General features: G+C 37.9%; 1 protein-coding gene across 2 annotated transcripts in view; it reads left to right on the forward strand.

The window, feature by feature from the left end:
- The window catches only part of PROS1 (protein S), a 33,888-nt gene that overhangs the window by 4,159 nt on the left and 9,238 nt on the right, over positions 1–20,491 (forward strand). For both annotated transcript variants that reach the window (XR_012662281.1, XM_075103410.1), the window contains exons 2-11: positions 524–681; positions 1,691–1,715; positions 2,039–2,125; positions 5,930–6,052; positions 6,211–6,333; positions 8,200–8,325; positions 14,291–14,412; positions 16,872–16,990; positions 19,039–19,228; positions 20,212–20,379. Coding sequence is in view for 1 of the 2 variants with exons in the window: in XM_075103410.1 (XP_074959511.1) it covers positions 524–681; positions 1,691–1,715; positions 2,039–2,125; positions 5,930–6,052; positions 6,211–6,333; positions 8,200–8,325; positions 14,291–14,412; positions 16,872–16,990; positions 19,039–19,228; positions 20,212–20,379 (1,241 nt within the window). In the remaining variant the exon portion in view is untranslated. The remainder of the gene's footprint in view (positions 1–523; positions 682–1,690; positions 1,716–2,038; positions 2,126–5,929; positions 6,053–6,210; positions 6,334–8,199; positions 8,326–14,290; positions 14,413–16,871; positions 16,991–19,038; positions 19,229–20,211; positions 20,380–20,491) is intronic.

Raw genomic sequence — 20,491 nt, forward strand, 5'->3', positions numbered from 1 at the left:
ATATTCCTACCTTTTACTTTGTCTTGTTCTTTACAGTTCTGAAAAATAAAATAACATTTATGTTGATTACATGTAACAGGTAGCCTGGTTTTATAAGACCCATTTTTGGACTCACATAAGATCAATAGGATTAGAATATTTACTTCTAGATCACTGAAACAGGTAATATAAAGGGCTTCACAGCTTTTTTTCTACTTACTAGTCACATATCTCACTTTCTAATATCCATTGCTACAAAAAAATCTTGTCCTGAATATGACATTTAAATTATGCTTCAGACATAGCATTGCACAAACTGTTTTGGTGACTCAGGATGTTTTTGGTCAGAAGCAGCTACCCCACATACAGAAAACAGAATTCTGGGATTTCATGCCAATTTCCAAAATGATAGCAAAGAGCAACTCCAGAGTAAGCATTTAATTCAGATTTTTGTTCTAGATTCTTATATTTGTTCAGTGCTTACAGTGTTTTTCAGCTGGTAAAATTAAATAAGTAACAACAGAGCTCCTTTGTTTCTAAAAAGTTTTATCCCAGCAGTATGCCTCTCAGTTCCTGGTGAGGAAACGTCGAGCAAATTCTTTTGTGGAAGAAAGTAAGAAGGGAAATTTAGAAAGAGAGTGCATTGAAGAACTATGCAACAAGGAAGAAGCCAGGGAAATCTTTGAAAATAATCCTGAAACGGTGAGTGTCTGATGAATATCTACGAAGTAGATAGTAGCTCTTTGCAGAGGGAAAGCTCGAAGTACATAGAATTCAAACTGCAAAGCTAAAAATAACCCACCGTGCAGACCAAGAACTGGTTTGAAATTCTTCTGTGTATAGTACCTGCACAATTAATACCGAAGACTGTATAAGCAAAGAGAATAGTTGAGTAGATATTATTTTAATTTCAAGTACGGATCACCAGTTTTAGACCACAGTTGTCTGCAAGCATTCCATGTGGGCAAACTAATGGCTTCAATTAAAATTTTACACAGAGGATGCATGGCAGTGCAGCCCTTTTAATGAAGGAATTGGACGTATTACTGCAAGCTTTTTTCCTAGTTCATTCCCACTGCACATTATTTAGCATTAGGTATGTGTTATTCAGTTTTGTACTATAAAAGGGTTATTACAAAATATATGTGGCTTTGCAAACTACGTATCAGTTCCATGTTCTGTCTTTGATAAAATTACATGTATTTGGATATTCTGATTGTTTAATAATTTCTTTTGTATTTAACAATTTTTAACAATTAACGCTTTTCACTTTATTTGGAATTAATAGCATGCGAGGTATTCAACCTACTCTGGGCGTTTTTGTTTAGTTTAGGATGAAAAAGGGAAGTAAAGGAGGCTGCTCCGCATCCAGTAACAACATTGGGCAAGATCCTCCCATTTGAAAAGACAGTTTTAAAAGTCATTTTGACACCCAATTCATTTTCATTTCCTTCACTTTGAAAGTGTCCAGTTCAGTACAGTATCTTAATCGCTACAGTGAGCCTTGTGTTTATTAAATAATCTGTTGTCTTAGCCTAGATAGTAGTGATACAGAAAACTTGTTCTATATTGTGGGTCAAAATGACTTCTTTTTTGCTTCTTTCACAGTTATAATACAAATATATTTTAGTGCATGTTCAGTGATATATTTTGGTGTAATTCTACCTACCTTAAATATTTCTTACTCTTTGTTTTTCTTTTCTTTCTGCAGGACTATTTTTATCCCAAATATTTAAGTAAGTAGAAAAAGCCTGAACAACGCTTGTATATCATTTGCTGGTGTTTTTTTGGGTAATACTAGTTTAGGTATTCTGCCCATAGCACTTGAATGATTTCTGTGCTGGTTATAATGCCCCTTAGTTTGTAGGCAGTTCTGTGTGCTTAGGTCCTAGCAGAGGCACTCAGAACATTGGTCTATGATCAGCTTAATATGCCCAGACAAGTTTTCTAATTCAAGCTGTGAGAGCAGACTCTTTGAAGGCGCCTGCATAAGCTGTTGTAATTTCAGTCTAAATGAGTGTTTGTATCATAAGCAGATTGTGTGGGTTTGCATTTGCAGACTGCCTTGCCTCCCATCGAGCAGGGGTTTTCAGGGTAACTGCAGTGACTCCAGATTCTCCAGCTGACCTGAGGGCTTGTGTCAATGGTAAGTGCTGCTGTTGATACTTCACCTAATGCACTCAGATCTAAGAACACACACGTACACGGCTAGAAAGCAGTTCACATAGGCAGAGAAAGAAATGAATCTTCATTTAACTCAGGCAAACTCAATTATCTGGAACAGAAATTGACAAGAAAATATTAGGTGAGACAAGAGCAAGTGGTGGAAGTGACGGTTTTTAACTTTGTAAAGCATGCTGGAGAAGTAATATAATTAACTGCAAAATGGAAGGCAGATTTCTTCCAGAAATGTAGAAGAGTGTCTAATACCAACCCGCCGATGTTCCCTAGTATGTCCTCTGTATTCTACCATGTCTTTAATAGTTTTGCCTGACTCTTTGCATCTAGCAAGAGTCCTGTTCTGTCAGTTAAGGGAAGGGACCATCTGGTTAATTCTCCTTTCCGTCACTCTTTGGCCCATAGTTACGCTGTAGCCCTTTATGTACATTACTGGCTGAAAAATTCAGATATTATCTGGAAAACATAGTCATTGACTCCAGACACAAGAAGGTCACAAGGCATGGAACTTGTGATGTTGCTCAACTGTCTCTTTTCACAGCTATGCATTCTGAAGTCCAGCATGAATTGTGTTTTTTCTAGTAAATTCACAGAAATCTGTACCATATTCCCCACTTGTCACAGATGAAACATCTCTCTAAACCTCTTAAACCTTTACAGCCTGGATACATCAAAGAAGCTTTCAGTTAGTTTGAACAGGGATGCTTATCCTTAACCATCTGACACTGGTTTTGTCTTTGAAAGCAATAGAAGGCAAAAAGATCCTTAATAATTACAGCGCACATGGTCATGGATGAACATATTTTCCAGATCACTTGGCCAACGTGACTACTGTCACAACCTAAATTCACTTCCGTTCATACCACTCTTTCTCAATCTCATTAGCGGTCCTGGGAGGAAAGAATTTAGCAGAGTTGTGTGAATGTGCAGTGTTTCTGTATTACCCAGTATAAACAACTAGTTTACATGACAGTAATTGTAATTCTCCATTTGGGTTCACATTATAAAATCAAATTAAAAAACTGTTACTATCAGTTAGTCACCAGGATAAAGGAGAAGTAAAGAGGTATGCATAAAATTTTCAAGTGTTTCTAAGGCTGAAATGTTCATTGAAATTTATGCACATTTCTGGAAAGGAGCTACTCCTGAGAAAGTGGAGTTTAAAATTCCCATTAAAACTATGTAACAGTTTTTTAAAACGTTTGCACTGAGACAAAGATTTTGTGATACTGATATTTACAGATATTTCTTATTATTTTAAAAGTTTTGTCTTTCTGAACATATCAGTCCAAATTGTTTTGATATTGTCAAAACGAAAAATCCAGTTTTCCTTATGAGAAATAATTAAATAATATAGGAACTAGTTGATAATAATACAATAACTAGTTTAAATATCAGGGAATAAAAATAACAACGCAAACAGAATTGAAAAACAATTTCATTGGTTTCACATTGCCCAAATGACTTATTTCAGAACACAAACAAACATGCATTTCAGAATACACATTTCTGGATAAACAGCTACAAAAAATTAGTGAATACATTGACTTTTTTCTCCTCATCAAGAAAGGAAAAGGAGAATTTTCACAGGAATAGAAGACCCTTTTTCATACTTTTCTAACCCAAGCAGGTATCTAAGCTGCATCTTTAAGTATCTAAACATCTGTATCCCATAAATCTGCATACTTAATTGATGGTGAAAATAAGCACTTAAAAATTCCTGCAGCACTTAAAAATTCTCTCCAGCTCACCATGCCACATCTCATGGATGCCAGAGCTGCTGAGTGGCAGAGGATATAGGTACCACAATATAGTTCTGGCCATCTACCCTTTCTATTGCAGGCTAAGTATATCTTCTGACGTTCTGTTGGTGTCGCAGATGTTTATCAGAAAGCGTTGCTGGGTAGCAGGTCAGAAGGCACCCTGTATTGGGAAGAGATGAACACCAGCCAAGCCCACTTTTGGAACAAATGGCTTCTACATTACTGTTCCTGCGGTGGCATCTTAATCATTCATCTGTCGACACCACCTCTTTGTCCATCCAGTCCTGTCCATCCTCCTTGTTGTAGTCTACTGTATTTCACCAGTTCTCCTTTTTTCATTCATTGGTTTCCTCATTTTGCCCTTTATATCCTTAATTCACCTCATTCCATCTACTGGTGTTTCACACTGCCACCCCAATCCATCATCTCTCAGTTAAGACTTCCACAGGCCATCACTGCCTTTTATCAGAAACATTTACAGTCAAGTTTGTTCCCCAGTTGCACACTGTAAGGGTAACTTCCACATCTGTCCCTTGTGAAATGCTTTGCTCATACCAAGCTTAGTTCACACTTGTTCCTGGACCTACAAAAGCAGTAAATAATCAAAAAAGAGAAAAAAAATGTGGAGAGTTCTAGAACTTACATTTAGAGATTGCTGTGAAGGATCCATACGTAAAACCCCATTCCTTCTGTTTATTCTGTGCAGTTTCTTCTGTCAGTCTTCATCTGCAACTGGAGTCCTTTGGTCTGCAATATGAATATTCCATGACACACAGAACCTATTGTAGAGGGGCTCTATAGTTTTGAGCTTGGCTGGTCCCTGGGCTTTTGGGTTTACTTGCAGCAGAATTTAATTTGGAAGGAGATTTAATTGACAAATACAGTAACAAAGATTTTGTTAAGCTTTCTTAGTCACAGAAGGCTAAACTTAGAATTCTGTGCAGCTCAGTTCTTCAGTTCTTTTAAGTGAAGTAAGAAACATTTAAGAAACCCAGTGAGGCCTTAGGTACAGAATTGTAGCGAGTTTTGGTTTGCAGGAACACTTGCCTTTCATCCCACTTCTTTGAATCTGAACACTAAATCCTTTCTTCCTTTTATTCTGCTATCTGTTCTTTTAGGACACTACTTTTTTTAAAAAGCATACCTCAGAATGACATTCCAGAGCTTTATAAGAACATAACTTTAAAGTAGAGACAATATATTTGTAATGTTTGGAGGCCTGCAGAAAAATACCCCATAGAGCTAACAGCCTATTCAGAAGACACAAACAGAATGATGCCTTGTGTGATATGCTGATGTAAAATTATGAGAAAATTTAAGAGACTTATGTATTTTGGTTAGAGCAAAAAAGGCAGTGAATTCTGTGTTCTCTGCCCCAATCTATGTATTTTGAGCCTTGCTTTCCGAGGTCTTGCCAGCATGTGTAAAGAGTCTTCAGTCACTCTTTACTATGCAAATTTGATGGTCACTGAAGTTCATACTTGTAAAAGTGACAGTACTAGGCACTGATGTATCCAGTCTACCCACAGGACCTGGACAGCCAAGGCAATCAGGTGTTAGCTTCTCTGTAAATGTGACCCTCCTTGAACAGAGAAACTGATCTCTGTAATCTTGAATTCTTGGTATTCTTGAAACTTTATTATTTCTAGTGAAATTTGTGGTAATATGGTGGGGCAGAGCACTGTTCTTTAATGAGCTAAAAACATCCTTAAAATGTAGTGAAAATAATATCAAGTTTGCGTTCGGTCACATCTTGCAGGGATTAACATGGCTCAGTGGTCAGTTGTTTTCTGTCTGACGAAGTACTGGTGCCATTATTATTTCTCAGTCACTTGCAAATTCTTGCTAACAGAATTAGTAGCAAGATATTTGTATGGGTGCTTGATGTTATGCATCAAGCCCTTTCCTATTTCATGAAAGGTGAAAGGTACCTGTGGGAAAAGACGACTAAACTGATTTTTGAGGAAAAATAATCCCAATAAGCATTTCCACTGTTTTCTGTCCCACAGAAATTTCAAACCAGTGTAGTCCTCTACCGTGCCATAAAGATGGATATAAGGAATGCATAGATGGACTCGCCAAATACACATGCGTCTGTAAACCGGGATGGCAAGGAGAGAAATGCGAAGAAGGTATAGTCTCTAATCTCATTATAATGTTAGTTCTCAGGAACACAATTATAGTTCCGGTGTTACTGAATGGTATCAAATCTTTAAGTATACCTACCCCCACACAGTTGGTCAATGAATGACTTCCCCGAGCAGAGATTTTTATTTTGTTTTCCTTCTAGATATAAATGAATGTGAAGACTTAAATGGAGGTTGTAGCCAACGCTGTTCCAATTTACCTGGAAGCTACCGTTGTTTATGTGAAGATGGCTACTTCATGCATTCAAATAAACGGGACTGTGGAGGTAGGAAGTGGAACTTAAGGAGAACATCATTACATGACAGTACATTGCCTGTTGACTAGAGAAGAAAGAATTTAGTCCAGTAGTTCCATAAATGCCCTAAGTCAGCAGAAGCTTGCATTGTCTCTGAAAGATGCAGTAGTTGTTCAACCTGGGTACTCATTCCACTTGCAGCCTTACACCATTGCAAGCATTTAGACAACCATGTAGTGAACCAGATCAAGGAATTAAGGTGGATTGAAACCAATTCAGGGGGAAGAAAAAAAAGACAGCCTATATATTAGATCTGCTTCCTTACTAGAGTTCTGTAAAGCTTGTTTTGGTCACTAACCAGTTTCACATCCCCTTTAAGCATGCTGAAACAAGAATCTAGAGTGGTGTGACCAACTAGCTTTGTTACCATGGAAATCCTGTCTGGTAAACACTGGTTTAGGCTGAATCACTGCTAATTAGTGATGCTGCTCTTTTAGGAGTTTGAAGTTCATTAGAAGAAACTATTAATGAATCTGAAAATGCTCTTAATGGAGAGGAAGATTTATCTTTTACTCACCCAGCATAATTTTTTTCTGTACATCCTTGTGTTTGTTGTTACTGGCCATAACCTACATCCTTCATTCCATTCCAGATAAAGACTATGTATTAACATAATTAGTGATTCTTACTGCATAGTTAGAAAAAAAATTACAACCTCATTCTATTTTAATGTCATTTATTTTATTGCTGAGCTATGCCAACAGTTTTGTATGAGGTCAAATACTATAAGAAGCCAGACTTGAGGGCCATCCCCTGCTGTCAATTCGTTTAGTCTATTTTATTTTTTGTGAATGAATAATTTCCAAAGAAATTGCAGAAGAACAGAAGATTGCTGTCTTGTCAAAAAGGGTAACAAGATAAATTGGTTAGAATCTCTGTAATTCTTGGAAAGATACTGGAAAAGTTTATTTAAAAAAAAGATCAAAGATAAAAATACACTAATATAACTTAGTACCCAGAGTACTAGTTTGGTCATTTGTTAAGCTGGATTTAAGTGTTTCATTACATCCAACTACAAAACTAGACACCTAGGAATTTGGAGTACACATGGAAACTGTAGAAAAGTAGGCCAAATTCAAGATTGCTTTGACTTAAAAAACATTTTGGGAGTTCTAGCTAGCCAGTGGCAGAATCTATTCTCCCTCTGCAGCACCATTTCCACAACTACTACAAAACCCAGAGAATGATCCCTGCACATACAAGTGGGAACTGAAGTACTGCCAGGGATCAGATATTTTTCTATCTACAAGATAGTAAGATTGATACTGTATGCTGCATCTAGTTGTCACATCTGCATTTTGAAAATGGCATTGAAAAATTGGAAACGACACAGAAGATAGACACCAAAATGGTTTGAGGGATAGAGAGACAGTGAGGAACTTTAACACCTGTCAGCATAACCAATTAAAAGACAATTGTGACATGAATGGATTGTAGCATGTAAGAAAGTCTGATAGGATTATCTCTTGTCTTTGTGTATATCTTTTCCTAAGATAGGATTTTATTATGCAGTCTGGTTTAGGAAATCCGCAGACTGTTTCTCTCTCTGCCTTCCTGGACATGCATCCCTTTACCTGTTACCTGCAGAACACATGAGAGAACGAGAAAGGTAGGCAGGGAGAGAATTTGTTTTTCACTGAGGGTGTGCAGACGTGCCTTTTAGAGACCTATGGAAACCTTTACAGCTATAACTGTAGTCTGCTATGAAAGCATGATAGACGTAGCAAGAAAGAGCTATTTTGACAGCCTCACTCAGTTTGCACAGTTTGGATAGGTTTTGGACAAAATGGTATGTGAGAGAGTGACTTGTTTTTAATAACTTGTTTCTATTTCTAGATATAAATGAATGTGTGTTACATCCAAACATCTGTGGGACAGCCGTCTGTAAAAACACCCTTGGGAAATATGAATGTGAATGTGCAGAAGGCTACACATATAACTCAACTTCCAAGAACTGTGAAGGTAGGTCTTTCACCCCACCGCTCTGCCTTTCTTCCTTCTTTTATCTCCCTCCCCCTTCTTTTTTTTTTAATCTACTGCTGTACCAAACTCCAGTATCTCATCTAGTGGTGTATTTATTAATCTTCATATTGTTTATTACAATATGACTCAATTGTTTGTTCTTTCAGAGGTTCAGTCAGGCCATATTACGTGAAGGGTATACAGTTGGAATGACTTGCTCCCAGGCACTGGAGGATTTTACTGTATACTCCCATGTCCTGCTGTATGCCAGATAACTTCCTCAGTTTGTGGAAGAGGACTTTGTCCAACCTCTCAAACCAGCTAACATGTTTCTTTCAGATAATGCGGAGTGATGTGTTGAGCGTCTGGACATTACTAGAGTGTCTTGTACTTTGTTTTTAAGCATCATTACAGTTATAAGGATGGAATATTTGATGTCAGTCAGTTTAATATATAGCCCTAACTCAAGAAAAGTTACAGCAAAAGCAATTACAAGTACTTACTTGGCAATTCCAAACTTGGCAAGACAGTTAGGAATTCTTATAAAGTGATAATAGCCAGAAATTATAACTATGCTTAATGAAGTTGTCTCAAAAACCTAAAACGCTTGTCTTTATCCATCTGATAGGCTGTTTAGGTGCTTATTTAGCCCTCATGGCCTGGGGCTCAGTCTCTGTCCTTTTGATGTCCTTAGATCTGAGATATTGGAAAGAGCTTTTAACTGGGGTCATTGAATTCCATTTAAAATAACATTTGTCTAATCCTCCCTCGGGATATCTAGTTATGCTAGAAAATAACAGCATTAGACTGAACTGATCTCCATTCTCAGTTGGAAATGACAGCATGACAGTTGTATAAAAGATTTTGTGTAAAGACCCCACATGTAAAATAAAAATGTTCTTAAATATCCAGAAAAGGAGCTATGAAAAAAGGAGCTGCAGTAAAATAATCTTTCCTCAGGTATATTCTTTTCTGAAATAAAAATCTGGAAGAAAGAATTTCAAAACAAAGTTTTGTAATTATTATAGCAAAGTTGAAAAGTACCAATAGCTAGCAGTAAAGCAGCAAGAAGCCATTCATACAGACCATCATGAAATAACTTTTTCAAGTATTGAAATTATTTGCATAATTATCCTAGAAAGTATTTTATTTCTCTCTGCTTGTTAAATTTTCTGTTTAGTACACACATCAGAAATTAAATTTCAGTTGTAAAAGAGATATATAAGCTCTTAAGGGTTTTACTATGAAGAGAAATTTTCTGCGTTGCCGGTTTAAGAAAAATACACCAGTGACTGATTTTTATTTTAAATGCTGCCTTTATGTTATTGCTCAAAAGGACACAAAAGTAGCTTCATGCTGGCTATGAATCTTTTGCTCTCTGGCTTTTCATGCAGCTTTCTTGTGACAAAGCTTTGCACAGTAGTAATGATTATGTATTCAGATGTCTGCTCTTTGTCCATTTACTATGGGGTTAAAACATTACTGACAGTTTTGCATCCCTGTGTGCACTGAAATGAGGGAAAACTTTGCAGTAATTAATCTAATTCTCTCTTCTCTTAGTACTTTCTGCAGATACATGGGTTGCATCAAATTGAATTTAAGTATTGTTTTTCTTCTGAAACATAGTTTCCAGAAGGTTGCAAGATGAGGACATTAAAACGAGCAAAGTCTTACCTCCTAAAGGGGGATTATGCTGCTAAGCTTTCAGACCTTGTTGTAACTGCATTAAATGAGTCACCAAATCCTGTCTAAGGACAGGATTGTGCAGACTGACAGGAATATAGCCTTGTAGAAATACTAAATGACATTAGCTTTTCATTGTCATATTGCATGTAGGTGGCCAAATTCAATTATGCTTATTAGAAAAATCAAGTTTACATACATTTATGCAAAACTATCTCTATGATTACAGAAACAATTAGAGTGGAATAGAAGAGGGTTTTGTTTTGTTTTGTTTTTCTCCTCACCCATTCCTATGAGAATGTTGCTACAGTTCTTCATCTCCACCTTTTGGGAGACACTATCAATGGAAGACACCTGTACAGTCCAGTCTTTGTTTCATAAAAGTCATACATTTTAGATACAGAATTTGATTATCTTCTCACCGCCTTTGTAATTTCAAACACCTTGCTCAAAAAAAAGGGATAGTGGGAATGAGTAAATATGCTTATTATGCTAGAGGGGTCTGTCTTGCAGTCGGTATTGAGGAGACAAACCAAGCTGAACCCATATTTTAAAGAATGACCTAAGTTTTGGCATGTCTTTCCCCATATTCTTCTTCCTTCTCTGAATGGGGAACTTCTCTTAAAGTGACTGAATCAGTTAATTGAACAGCACAGAGTATGTCTGTGTTTCAGGTACTAGTCCTTCCCTAGCACACAGTCTGAAAATTTGAGACAAGGAGTCAGGGTTTCCTCTTTCTACATGACTTAACACACACGAAACCCTGCCTACCCGCATCCATGCTTTGAGGAAATCACTGTCTTTCCCTAACATTATATAGAGTAGCTCCCTTCTAGGACATGGTAGGCAGCTCCCTTGTGGCTGATTTTATCATATCTTAGCATCTTATCCAAAGCAAGCTATCTTAGTCTTCCACTGAAAGCAGCTGTATGAATCCAGGATGCTGCTCAGATTCCTGGGTTTGCACAAATAGCTTCTGCTGATTGTTTTATGATGTGGGACTGACATTTGGACACATCTGTGGAAAGCCTTTGAAATAGCTCAAACAAACACACAAAGATGCTGACTACAACTTGGAAGACAAAAAAAAGGCAGGATAATGATAGCATAAATGATTAAAACAAACCTCCAAAGAGCTTGGTCCCCTCCAGCCTGTGCATGTCAGCATTTCTGTAGCAGGACAATTAGCTCCGCATGGGGAAATCCTGCCATTTGGACTGATCAGGGATTACAGAATGTCTGCTGAGGAAGGAGGCTTCATACCTATCCAAGAAGCTTGCCTGTCCCTCTGCTGCTATAGTACACTCTGAAGCGAGACCTTAACCTTCAAGCAGTACATTCATTTTAGTAATGGAAATTTACACTCCTGCAATATTGGTGCAAGTGTCTGGGTAATTGATTTAATTATAGAAATTAATCTGTCAAACCATGTGATAAGCTTTCGTAGTAACTTCTAAGTCTGTTTGTCTGCAGGCCTGGGCCTGAGGAACACACTCAAAATTAACTGCTGCTTTCAGAGAATTCAGCACTCAGATTTGCCGTAGTGCTACTGGTTAACCAGTGCTTATAGTTTTACTTTTGTACTGGAATACAAAAGTATTACTTTTGTACTTGAATATCAAGTATTCAAGTACTGGAAGGGGTACAGGATCTTCCTCTGAGAACAATAACTCCTAAAGTGTCTACAGAGTCATGCTACTCTGGGAAGGGTGTGGAAAGAGAGGTGCTTCTCAGAGTCTCTCTGCTCCAGTTCCTCCTGGGAGTTGTTAAAATTTTTATTCCCTTTTACATCTCCACAGTGAAGCAGGCTGTACGGTTGGGTTTGGTTTTGGTTGGTGTGTTGTTCCTCTCCACCCCCCCTTTCTCTCTCTGCTCAGGCCTAGGTGGATTTCTTGGCCTTTTCAGATCCCAGAATGATCATAAACAGAATGAATTTTTAATTTTTTTTTCCCAAAATAGACAGGGTAGGAAAGGAAACAGAAAGTGTTCTCCTCACCCTTTGCATAGTATGGCTAGGCTACATTTTGGATTTTGTCACTGCCTCATTTGCCTGTTTGCTGAGATGCAAAAACAATGACAAAAGCAGCTTCACATTGTAGCACATTGTCTTGTAGTCTTAGTTTTAAATAGGCATCAGATTGCCAGTCACAGCAGAATCCCTTTCACCAAGCTGAGCTTGCAATTGATTGGGTTAGGCAACTGCCATCAAGACCACGAACAGTTTAATGTTTTCTAAATGGAAAGGAGTACACATGCCAAACAAAAGAATAAGAGGTAAACCAGCTGTAGCTGGAGGAAATGAAGAGGTCGATCAGTTACACACAAGCATCAGCAAAATATTTCGTTACAGCTGGCCAAATCCTGCCATGTAACTAGTGTGCAAGCATTATCTCTGAAGCATATGGAAAGAAGTTTGACTAAGACTCCAAAATATACACGTAGATGTTGCAAACCACTCTTGTATCTTGTGCCCCTAAGTAGTACTCCAGGTGACAGAGGCCAAAATGAATGAAACAGGAATTAAACCATGAGTGGAGGGTTGGTAATTTACAGTTGCAGGAGTCTGTGCATGTGTGCATACATATACACCTGCAGAGTAAAAATATTTTAGTAGGACTGCTTTCTCAAATAAGAGCAAAGATAAAACTCTTAATACTAGCAGACATTCACCTCTGAAGAGACTTATTTCAGACGCAGTCACAATTTAACTTCTATGGTCATTATTTAAAACTGATTCAAGTTATGAGGAGGCAACACAGAAAACATTTGCAAAATGTCAGATCAACTTGAAGAAACAGCCAGTACTATATTTCTATATTAACAATTTCTTTTAGTCACTTAGGTGACATTTTGGGTGGATGAGGCACTTGAAGAGAGAAGCGGAAGAATCTCCTATGTAACCTTTTCTGCAGCTGAGTACCTAAGACTAGTTAAAACTAAAAAGCTAGTCACCAACTCTCCAGTTAGGAATTGTCTTCCAGTATGTATCAAACTTTTCCCCAGAACAGGAAGACATTATGGCAGCACTTGCTGGTCAAAGGCTTGAGGTTTTCTATGTGTCTTTATGACCCAGTGTGTCTTCAGAGAACTCTCCTGGGATAGGCAGTGGAACCACATACAGAGCAGTTGAATAATACTGTTAGACCTTGGGTTGCCCAGTCCTCTTAGTTGGAAGACCAAGACTGTGGGAACAATGGCTTTCCATTTGTGGACACTGAAATTGTAAGGGACCAGTTGAATGTTCACAAGTCCATGAGAACACTGGAAAAGGCTTCCTAGAGAGATGGTTGATGCCCCATGCCCTCAGTGTTTAAGAGGCATTTGGACAATGCCCTTAACAACACGCTTTAACTTTGTCAGCCCTGAATTGGTCAGGTAGTTGGACTAAATGATTGTTATAGGTCCCTTCCAACTGAAGTAGTGTATTCTAATCTATTCAGATTTTTTAAATGCATGCATCAGTACGAAATTGTTTATTCCCCACTAGAAGGGCCATTTGTTTCAAAACAAGAATTGCAGTTTCTTTAATCTGAGGCCCCAAACCACTCTGATTAGCATCTCTTATCCAGAAGAGATTTTGTTCGTTTCTATATTAGAAATGTAACAGTTATATTGGCATTATACGCAGCCTTTTATTTCTAAATTATTTATTGTGTACAGGCTACTAAATAGAAAATTGAGTTCCTTTACTTGGTTTAGCTTATTCGCAGGTCAAATCAGGTTGGTCTCCACAAACAGATGCTGTCTGAAACTTAGTTATTGGTGAGATTATTGTATGTTATTTTAAATTGCATTTTGCCTTGAGATTATTTTGGTTTTAACGTGAATAAAGCACGTCCTTTCCTCTGCATACTTGCCATATATACTCTTAATACTCCAAGTTCTCATGTCATCTATAGGGAGAGGAAGAGATCTGACTCAGAATGGCATTTCTGCCATAAATGGTAGTGATTTATTGATGTCTCTTCTCCCCAGTTCAGCCACCTTACAGCTCAGCTTCTTACTGCCTCACAAATCAATCAGGCCAAATTTTCTCCAGCTCTGCACACAGGGCCTCCATCAGATTACTAGGTTTAATACACCCAGCAGGTAATTCTGGATTGTAAATTTTACATATGAGACATCCATTAGCATTAGTTTAGCTTAGCAGCAGTCACCTAGTGGATTCATGTTGTGCCAGAGAACCCATCTTGTCCATTATTCCATTAATTTATTGTGTTTGTTTTCAGACTGTGCCATGAATAATCTGAATAAGTCTTCTGTATGCTTCCATTTCTCCTAGATATTGATGAATGTGCTGAAAATGTTTGTGCTCAACTCTGTGTAAACTCTCCAGGAAGTTATAGCTGCTATTGTGACGGCAAGAAAGGGTTCAAGCTCTCTAAGGACATGAAGAATTGTGAGGTAAAACTGCACAATGTAAAATTCCATGTGGATAATCACAGTTGGATGTTTCTTGATGACAGGACAATATTAAGGAAAATAGGAAGCTATCTGAGAACTGACTCAAAATTTCTGAGAAAGCTCTGGGGACTCTGAGCTGTGGTTTGGCTCACAAAGCAGACCCAGTAGAGATTTGGATGCCATTCAGTTCATGCACGCTCATTTACAGGAATCCTGTCAACAGAAGCTTGCCTTAGCCAGTCATCTTTACTTCCTGCTGCTTCCAAAGTAAGCCCCAGCTTTCTCGTATCAAACAAATAATTCCTGTTCAGCTTACTCAGAGCCAGAATACTCCATTTTCCATATGTTCCCAGGTTTTTCTTAGGCTGCACAAAAGTTTTCACTCACTCTTTCAGAATTACTCTATGCTTTGCATGTTTGGATTGAAAAAACTGGATTGTTTTCCACAGTTCTGATCTGCCATAGCTTAAGAAAAAGCACTTAGTAATACTTGCCAATTGAAGAGCGTCTCACAGCCAAAATGGGCTGATCCTGCTCAGTTTGAAAATTTACACTTCTCAGTGGAAGAAAATGGGGAACTCTGGAGAATCCCAGTGAAAGGATTTTCTTGTGAATGGTTCTCTGTATACTTTGAAAGGTTCAGGCAGGATAAGGTTTGTTATTCAGGGAAAGCTCAGATAACTCAACAGAAAACCACCTCTAACAGTATAACAAAATTGGGCTTAAAGTGTAGGAACAAGGTCTGATGCAGGTTCTAGCATGTATGTATAGATCTTAATAAATTTCAGAAAGTACAAACATCTGAACAACACTTACAGTCATTATATTTCATTTTGCTTATTCATGAAATAAGAAGAGCATCTTCTAGCCTCATACGTTATTTTCAATACTGTTGTTCAAAAGTGATTAATTCTCTATCTGGAAGTTAGTTTTAATTGGAAAAAAAAATAGTTTAGTCAGCTGAAAATATATGCAGTCCAGAGACTAATGACACAAGCAGACATAAAATGAAGTAGCCATAAAATTCAGGATGAACACCTATACATTTAATGAAACCGCTGCATCGTGAATACAGAAGTCAGAATCTGGGAACTGCACTGTTAACTTTTACCAAAGTACAGCACATCTTGAGGACAGAAAAGCCCTTCACACCTATTCTTGGTCATTTTCTTCCGTAGGACTATTATACTGCCATCATATAGAAGATATGCAAGGGGTGTTTTGAGGGATAACTTCAGATCAAAAAGACCTAGGCTCCTACTAATCAATGGGATGGGCACTCTAAACCACATTCTGGAAGAGTCTTTCCACCTCTCTCCACATACAGAGCCTAGTTCCCTTTACCTAAAGGAATTCCGAGTGCTTTACTTTTAAAACAAAACTGTAGTTATTACTTTAATTATAACATCACAGTTTCAGAAGACAGAGAAGTCAACAAACCTGACATTTGTTTACTGAATGTTTTACTGGTTTAAGCTTGCACCACACAAAATATACATTATTCCTGGATATAAATGTCTTTGTTTAAAACTTCAGGCAGATGAATACCTGAAAGAATAAGCACCATTTTTTCCCCCTCATTGCAACTGCAGTTGGATGCCTGTGATCACTCACGTCAACTTTGGCTAGAGCATTAGGATTAATTCCAGTTTTGCATACTGTTGTAGGCCTTCCAGTTGCCACAAACGCTTAGAACGTCTTTTACAGTTTTCCCGAGAATGTAGTCTTAAAAGCTTCATATCCCCACTAGCAGTTCTCAGACATATTAATTCAGTGCTATTCCAGCAGGAACTGTGGTGTTGATTTTATCAACATTCCTTTCCAGAGCTCAAAGAGGACAAGTACATTCAAGGAACAGCCAGATAGAAACATTTGCTATTAATCTGTTACTTAATCCACTTGTAAATTGTTACTTTTTTATTCTAGGTGAATGATTTTAGCAGTACTAGAGATTGTTCAGCTATGTATAGATGTACATCAATATTGATAAGGAAAATAGAAGGTGATTTTACTTTTTTTTGTAACTAAATCTTCTCAAGATGCAGCTCTGGCCTCATTCCCTTTAGATTCCAGATAGCTTTAATAATGGAGCCTGGCAGGACCCTAGTAGGTGGGTGTCACAGGTCCCTGGTGAAAGTAAACTGCCTGATGGAAGATTTGAATTCTTGATTCAAACACTGAATATTTAATTATCAGTTGCAGTCCACCAGAACCGTGTTTCAGCCAGAATTATCCTCCAACACCTTAAATAAATGGACATTTTGAGCAAAAAGAAAAACACACCCCTCCATTTGTACATACGTATTCAAGTTTCAGAAAGAAAAAAAACCCACAAAACAAAAAGAGATGTAAGCCGTTGCTTTTTTAAAAAAAAAAAAATGCTAACAGCCAACAATAGGAGTTGCTTCATGAGCTATCACAATGCATTAACAGCTTTTTTTATTCTCCACCATTTTCAGTCTGTTACTGCGTGTGTCCCACTGAACCTTGAAAAGAATTATGAACTGCTTTACCTGGCAGAACAATTTGTAGGAATTCCCGTTCTGTACTTAAAGTTTAAATTGCCAAATGTCACGAGGTAAGCATTTGCTATTGATAAAAGTATGCTTTGAAATTATGGACATCTATTTCCATTAACTTTCTGAGGGTTTAGAAAGAGCGTATTGCATGCATAAGTTATACCTTTATACGGAGAATTAATTAACTCAGGTTCCTACGTATAATAGCATTTAGAGGAAGCTGAAGTCATTTGAAAATGGACAGGCAAGAGTAATGTGTCTGGCATTAGTTTACAGCATCTCTTATTGGTTGTACCGTGTCCTGGAGCCACCTCATCAGTATAGACGGCAGCTCTGTTACACGGCCAAATTAGAAGGTCAGCAAGTTTCTTCAAGATACCTCAGAAGCAGGTAGGAGGCAGTTGCAGCTGCATCCCAGCCAGGAAACTGCATGCAGCTAGGGCAAGACATGCACCACTGGCATTCAGATGTGATCATATCTATGAATAACAAAGCTGGAGTCTTCCAGCCGTTACAGTCCTGGTTACCAGTGCTGTTGTATGGAGAGGTGTGTGGACTGGGAGAAAAAGTTCAAAGAGATTCAGACTTGAACAGACAAAAAAAAAAAAAGGAGAAGATTGAGGGCATCAAGTTTAATAGGCAGTAGGTGCCATTGGTTTGTGGACAAGAGAGCAAGAAGACTGGTGCTTCCTCATGACAGAAGCTTACTCTGAAGGAAGGGAGGTGGTGATACAGATATAGGAAGGCATTTAGAATTCTCAAAATAAAATTCAGATGTTATAGAAAAATAATTACAGCATCCACTTATATTTAGCAGTGGCTTTCATTTGGATGTTGCTGCTACTTCACTTCTGCTCTGGATAGAAGTTGTGCCATGCTATACACATGCTGCTCAGAAACAAAACCAGGCCAATGCTGCCCCCCCACGCCATGCTTCCTTTCATAGGGTGTTCCAAGGGCACCGATAGAGCACAGTACCTTGTCTAGAGCACTGTCTGTATGATTTCCTTTACAGCTGTCAGAGCAATTGCTAGCTAATGGTAGCGACCCCTTTATTACTCTTGGACTTCTTCGCTGCAGCAGCTGAAATTACAGCATTCCTTGACTTACTGACCTAACAATTTGAGGGTAACAGCAGTAGCAGCTGTTGAGCTGGTGATCCCCAGAGCTTCAGAACCTTACAGAAGGACATAAATACTGATAACTTTTTCTCTGCCCATATTCCAAGTTGACCAGGCATTAATGCTCTCCTGGAAGACCTTTCTGAAATGAGAAATGTTAGAAGCTATCTTAATAGTCTCTGTGTAAATACAGAATGATTTTTCTGTGGGTCTGCATGAGAGACAATGACATCTAGTGGACAAAGAACAAGACTGAGAGTAAAAGCAACTCAAGTTCTTAATTACAGCTCCCTTGTTTCTTTTGTTGTCTTCATCAAATCCTATCTTCCAAATGCTTTGTTTTTTCCTTTCATCCTTAGTCTATTTAATCCAGTCCGAAAGTTCTAGGAGATAAGGACTGTTTTTCACTATACTTATATTCTCTCTCTTCCACTGTACAGGTACTGTAATGTAAACCATAATTTTGCTACATATACATCTTCAACCAACAGCCAAGATCCAGACAACAAATCCTCAAAATAGAGAATGACATATAAAAGGCAGCAGTAACCAAAGCAAGTTGCTAGGTTATAATTGTTGTAGGAAAACAATTAGCAACCCTCTTGTACTGAAGCACATCAAAGATCATGTGTTTTTTCCACATCCCATCTCCATGAAATGCAATAGGAATATTAATCTATCTTCTTATTCAAAGGGCTGTGATATCTTTCACATGTAAAGCTTATTGCAGATTTGGGAGCTGAACCAAGGCTTTTTCAAATCCCAGCTCAGGGAAGTAATCTCAAACTTATCACTGGATTCAGATGAACAAGGAATACATTAAATTCTGCTTTTGACTGTGTGTAAATATCACAATCGCTCGCATACAGAGTTAGCAAAAGGTTAATATCTATGATATTTTTTTTTACCCTATTAATAAGCTATCCTAGGCTATAAGGATTTTACATTTCCTGTCTTCTTATTAAGATTTCTTCTTCACAACTCAGATTTACAGCAGAATTTGATTTCCGGACATATGATGCAGAGGGAGTTATACTATATGCAGAATCCCTTGACAGTACAGCATGGATCTTGCTTGCTCTTCGAGATGGGAAGATTGAAATTCAATTCAAGAATGAATTTGGGACAAAAGTCACCAGTGGAGGCAAAGCCATTAATGATGGCCTGTGGCATATAGTAAGCTGGGTTTTCCTCTCCCCTTTCCTTCCTTTAACTCACTACGGGAACATTCTGTCTCGATAAGTAAAGTAGGGAAAAACTAAGCAACTATTGAAAAGGCTTAAAATGAATCAAATCCCAGATTTAAAAGTCAGCCAAGAAATGCACAAGAATACATCTGGGAAATTGTGGCACCTGTTTACAATGGAGAAAGAGGTAATTACCACTAGCTGGCGACATAGGAATTACTCTTTGTGTTCATTAAAAAGGAAGCAGTAGAATATTAAAGAGTGTGATTGCATGGTCAAGTGCATGGTTAGTAGATACTTTGTATAGAGAGCAAGATTTACATTTGCTAGAGCAGAAATCCATCTTGTTTTTCAAGCTTGCATGCCTAAAATGAAAGGCCTTGCTCACTTACACCATCTATATATCACACCAAATTATTATCATCAGTTAGGTTTTGGTTTTGTTTGTTTTTAAAGGAGGGGGTGAAAGAAACTAGGATTCTGAATAGACCTCCTGTTTCAGTACAGCACAACTTGCTTGAGACTGAAAATCTACTTTGCCTAATAATAGTGGGAGCAAGCATTGAACCTGTTTTGTCTGTGCCCCATCTGAAGACGCAGGCCTCTCTACCAGGTTACAGTGACATGGAGGATTTTATGCCAAATATAGATTGGATATAGGACAACTGCAGGAATCAACTTCTTGTAAACTCTATAGTGCATAAGGCAAACTGATCAACTGCATGGGTTTTCCCAGGGGTAGGATGGGGGTGGAATGGAAGGAAGATCATCCTCCTATGGGTGTCCATGGATATGGACAGTTGTCGTGATGCAAGTTTAAATATGCTGGAAATGTCGACTGCTTTAAAACTATTTTACAAGTTAGATATTTAGAGAAACATTAGTAATGCTTCATACAGGTGTACATAATTAGTGTCTAAAATATTCTACATGTTTGTGTGTATATATGTAATTATTTGTATTTAATTCTAGATATCAGTTGAAGAACTAGAACACAGCATCAGTGTAAAAATAGCTAAAGAAGCCGTGATGAGTATTAACAGCCCAGGAACTCTTTTTAAACAATCACAGGGTTTCTTGGAAACTAAGGTATACATTGCAGGATTACCTCGCAAAGTGGGCAACACTCTTGTTAAACAGGTAACTAAAATAGTAAGAGTAATGTTGATTAATACTGTTCTGTTATTTGTTTGGTTTTGTATTCTTTACTTAGTAGGCACAGAGGAAGGAAGAGTGGCATGGAATTCATTTA

This window comes from Phalacrocorax aristotelis, chromosome 1 (genome assembly GCF_949628215.1).
Source record: "Phalacrocorax aristotelis chromosome 1, bGulAri2.1, whole genome shotgun sequence".
NCBI classification, from domain to species: Eukaryota; Metazoa; Chordata; class Aves; order Suliformes; family Phalacrocoracidae; genus Phalacrocorax; species Phalacrocorax aristotelis.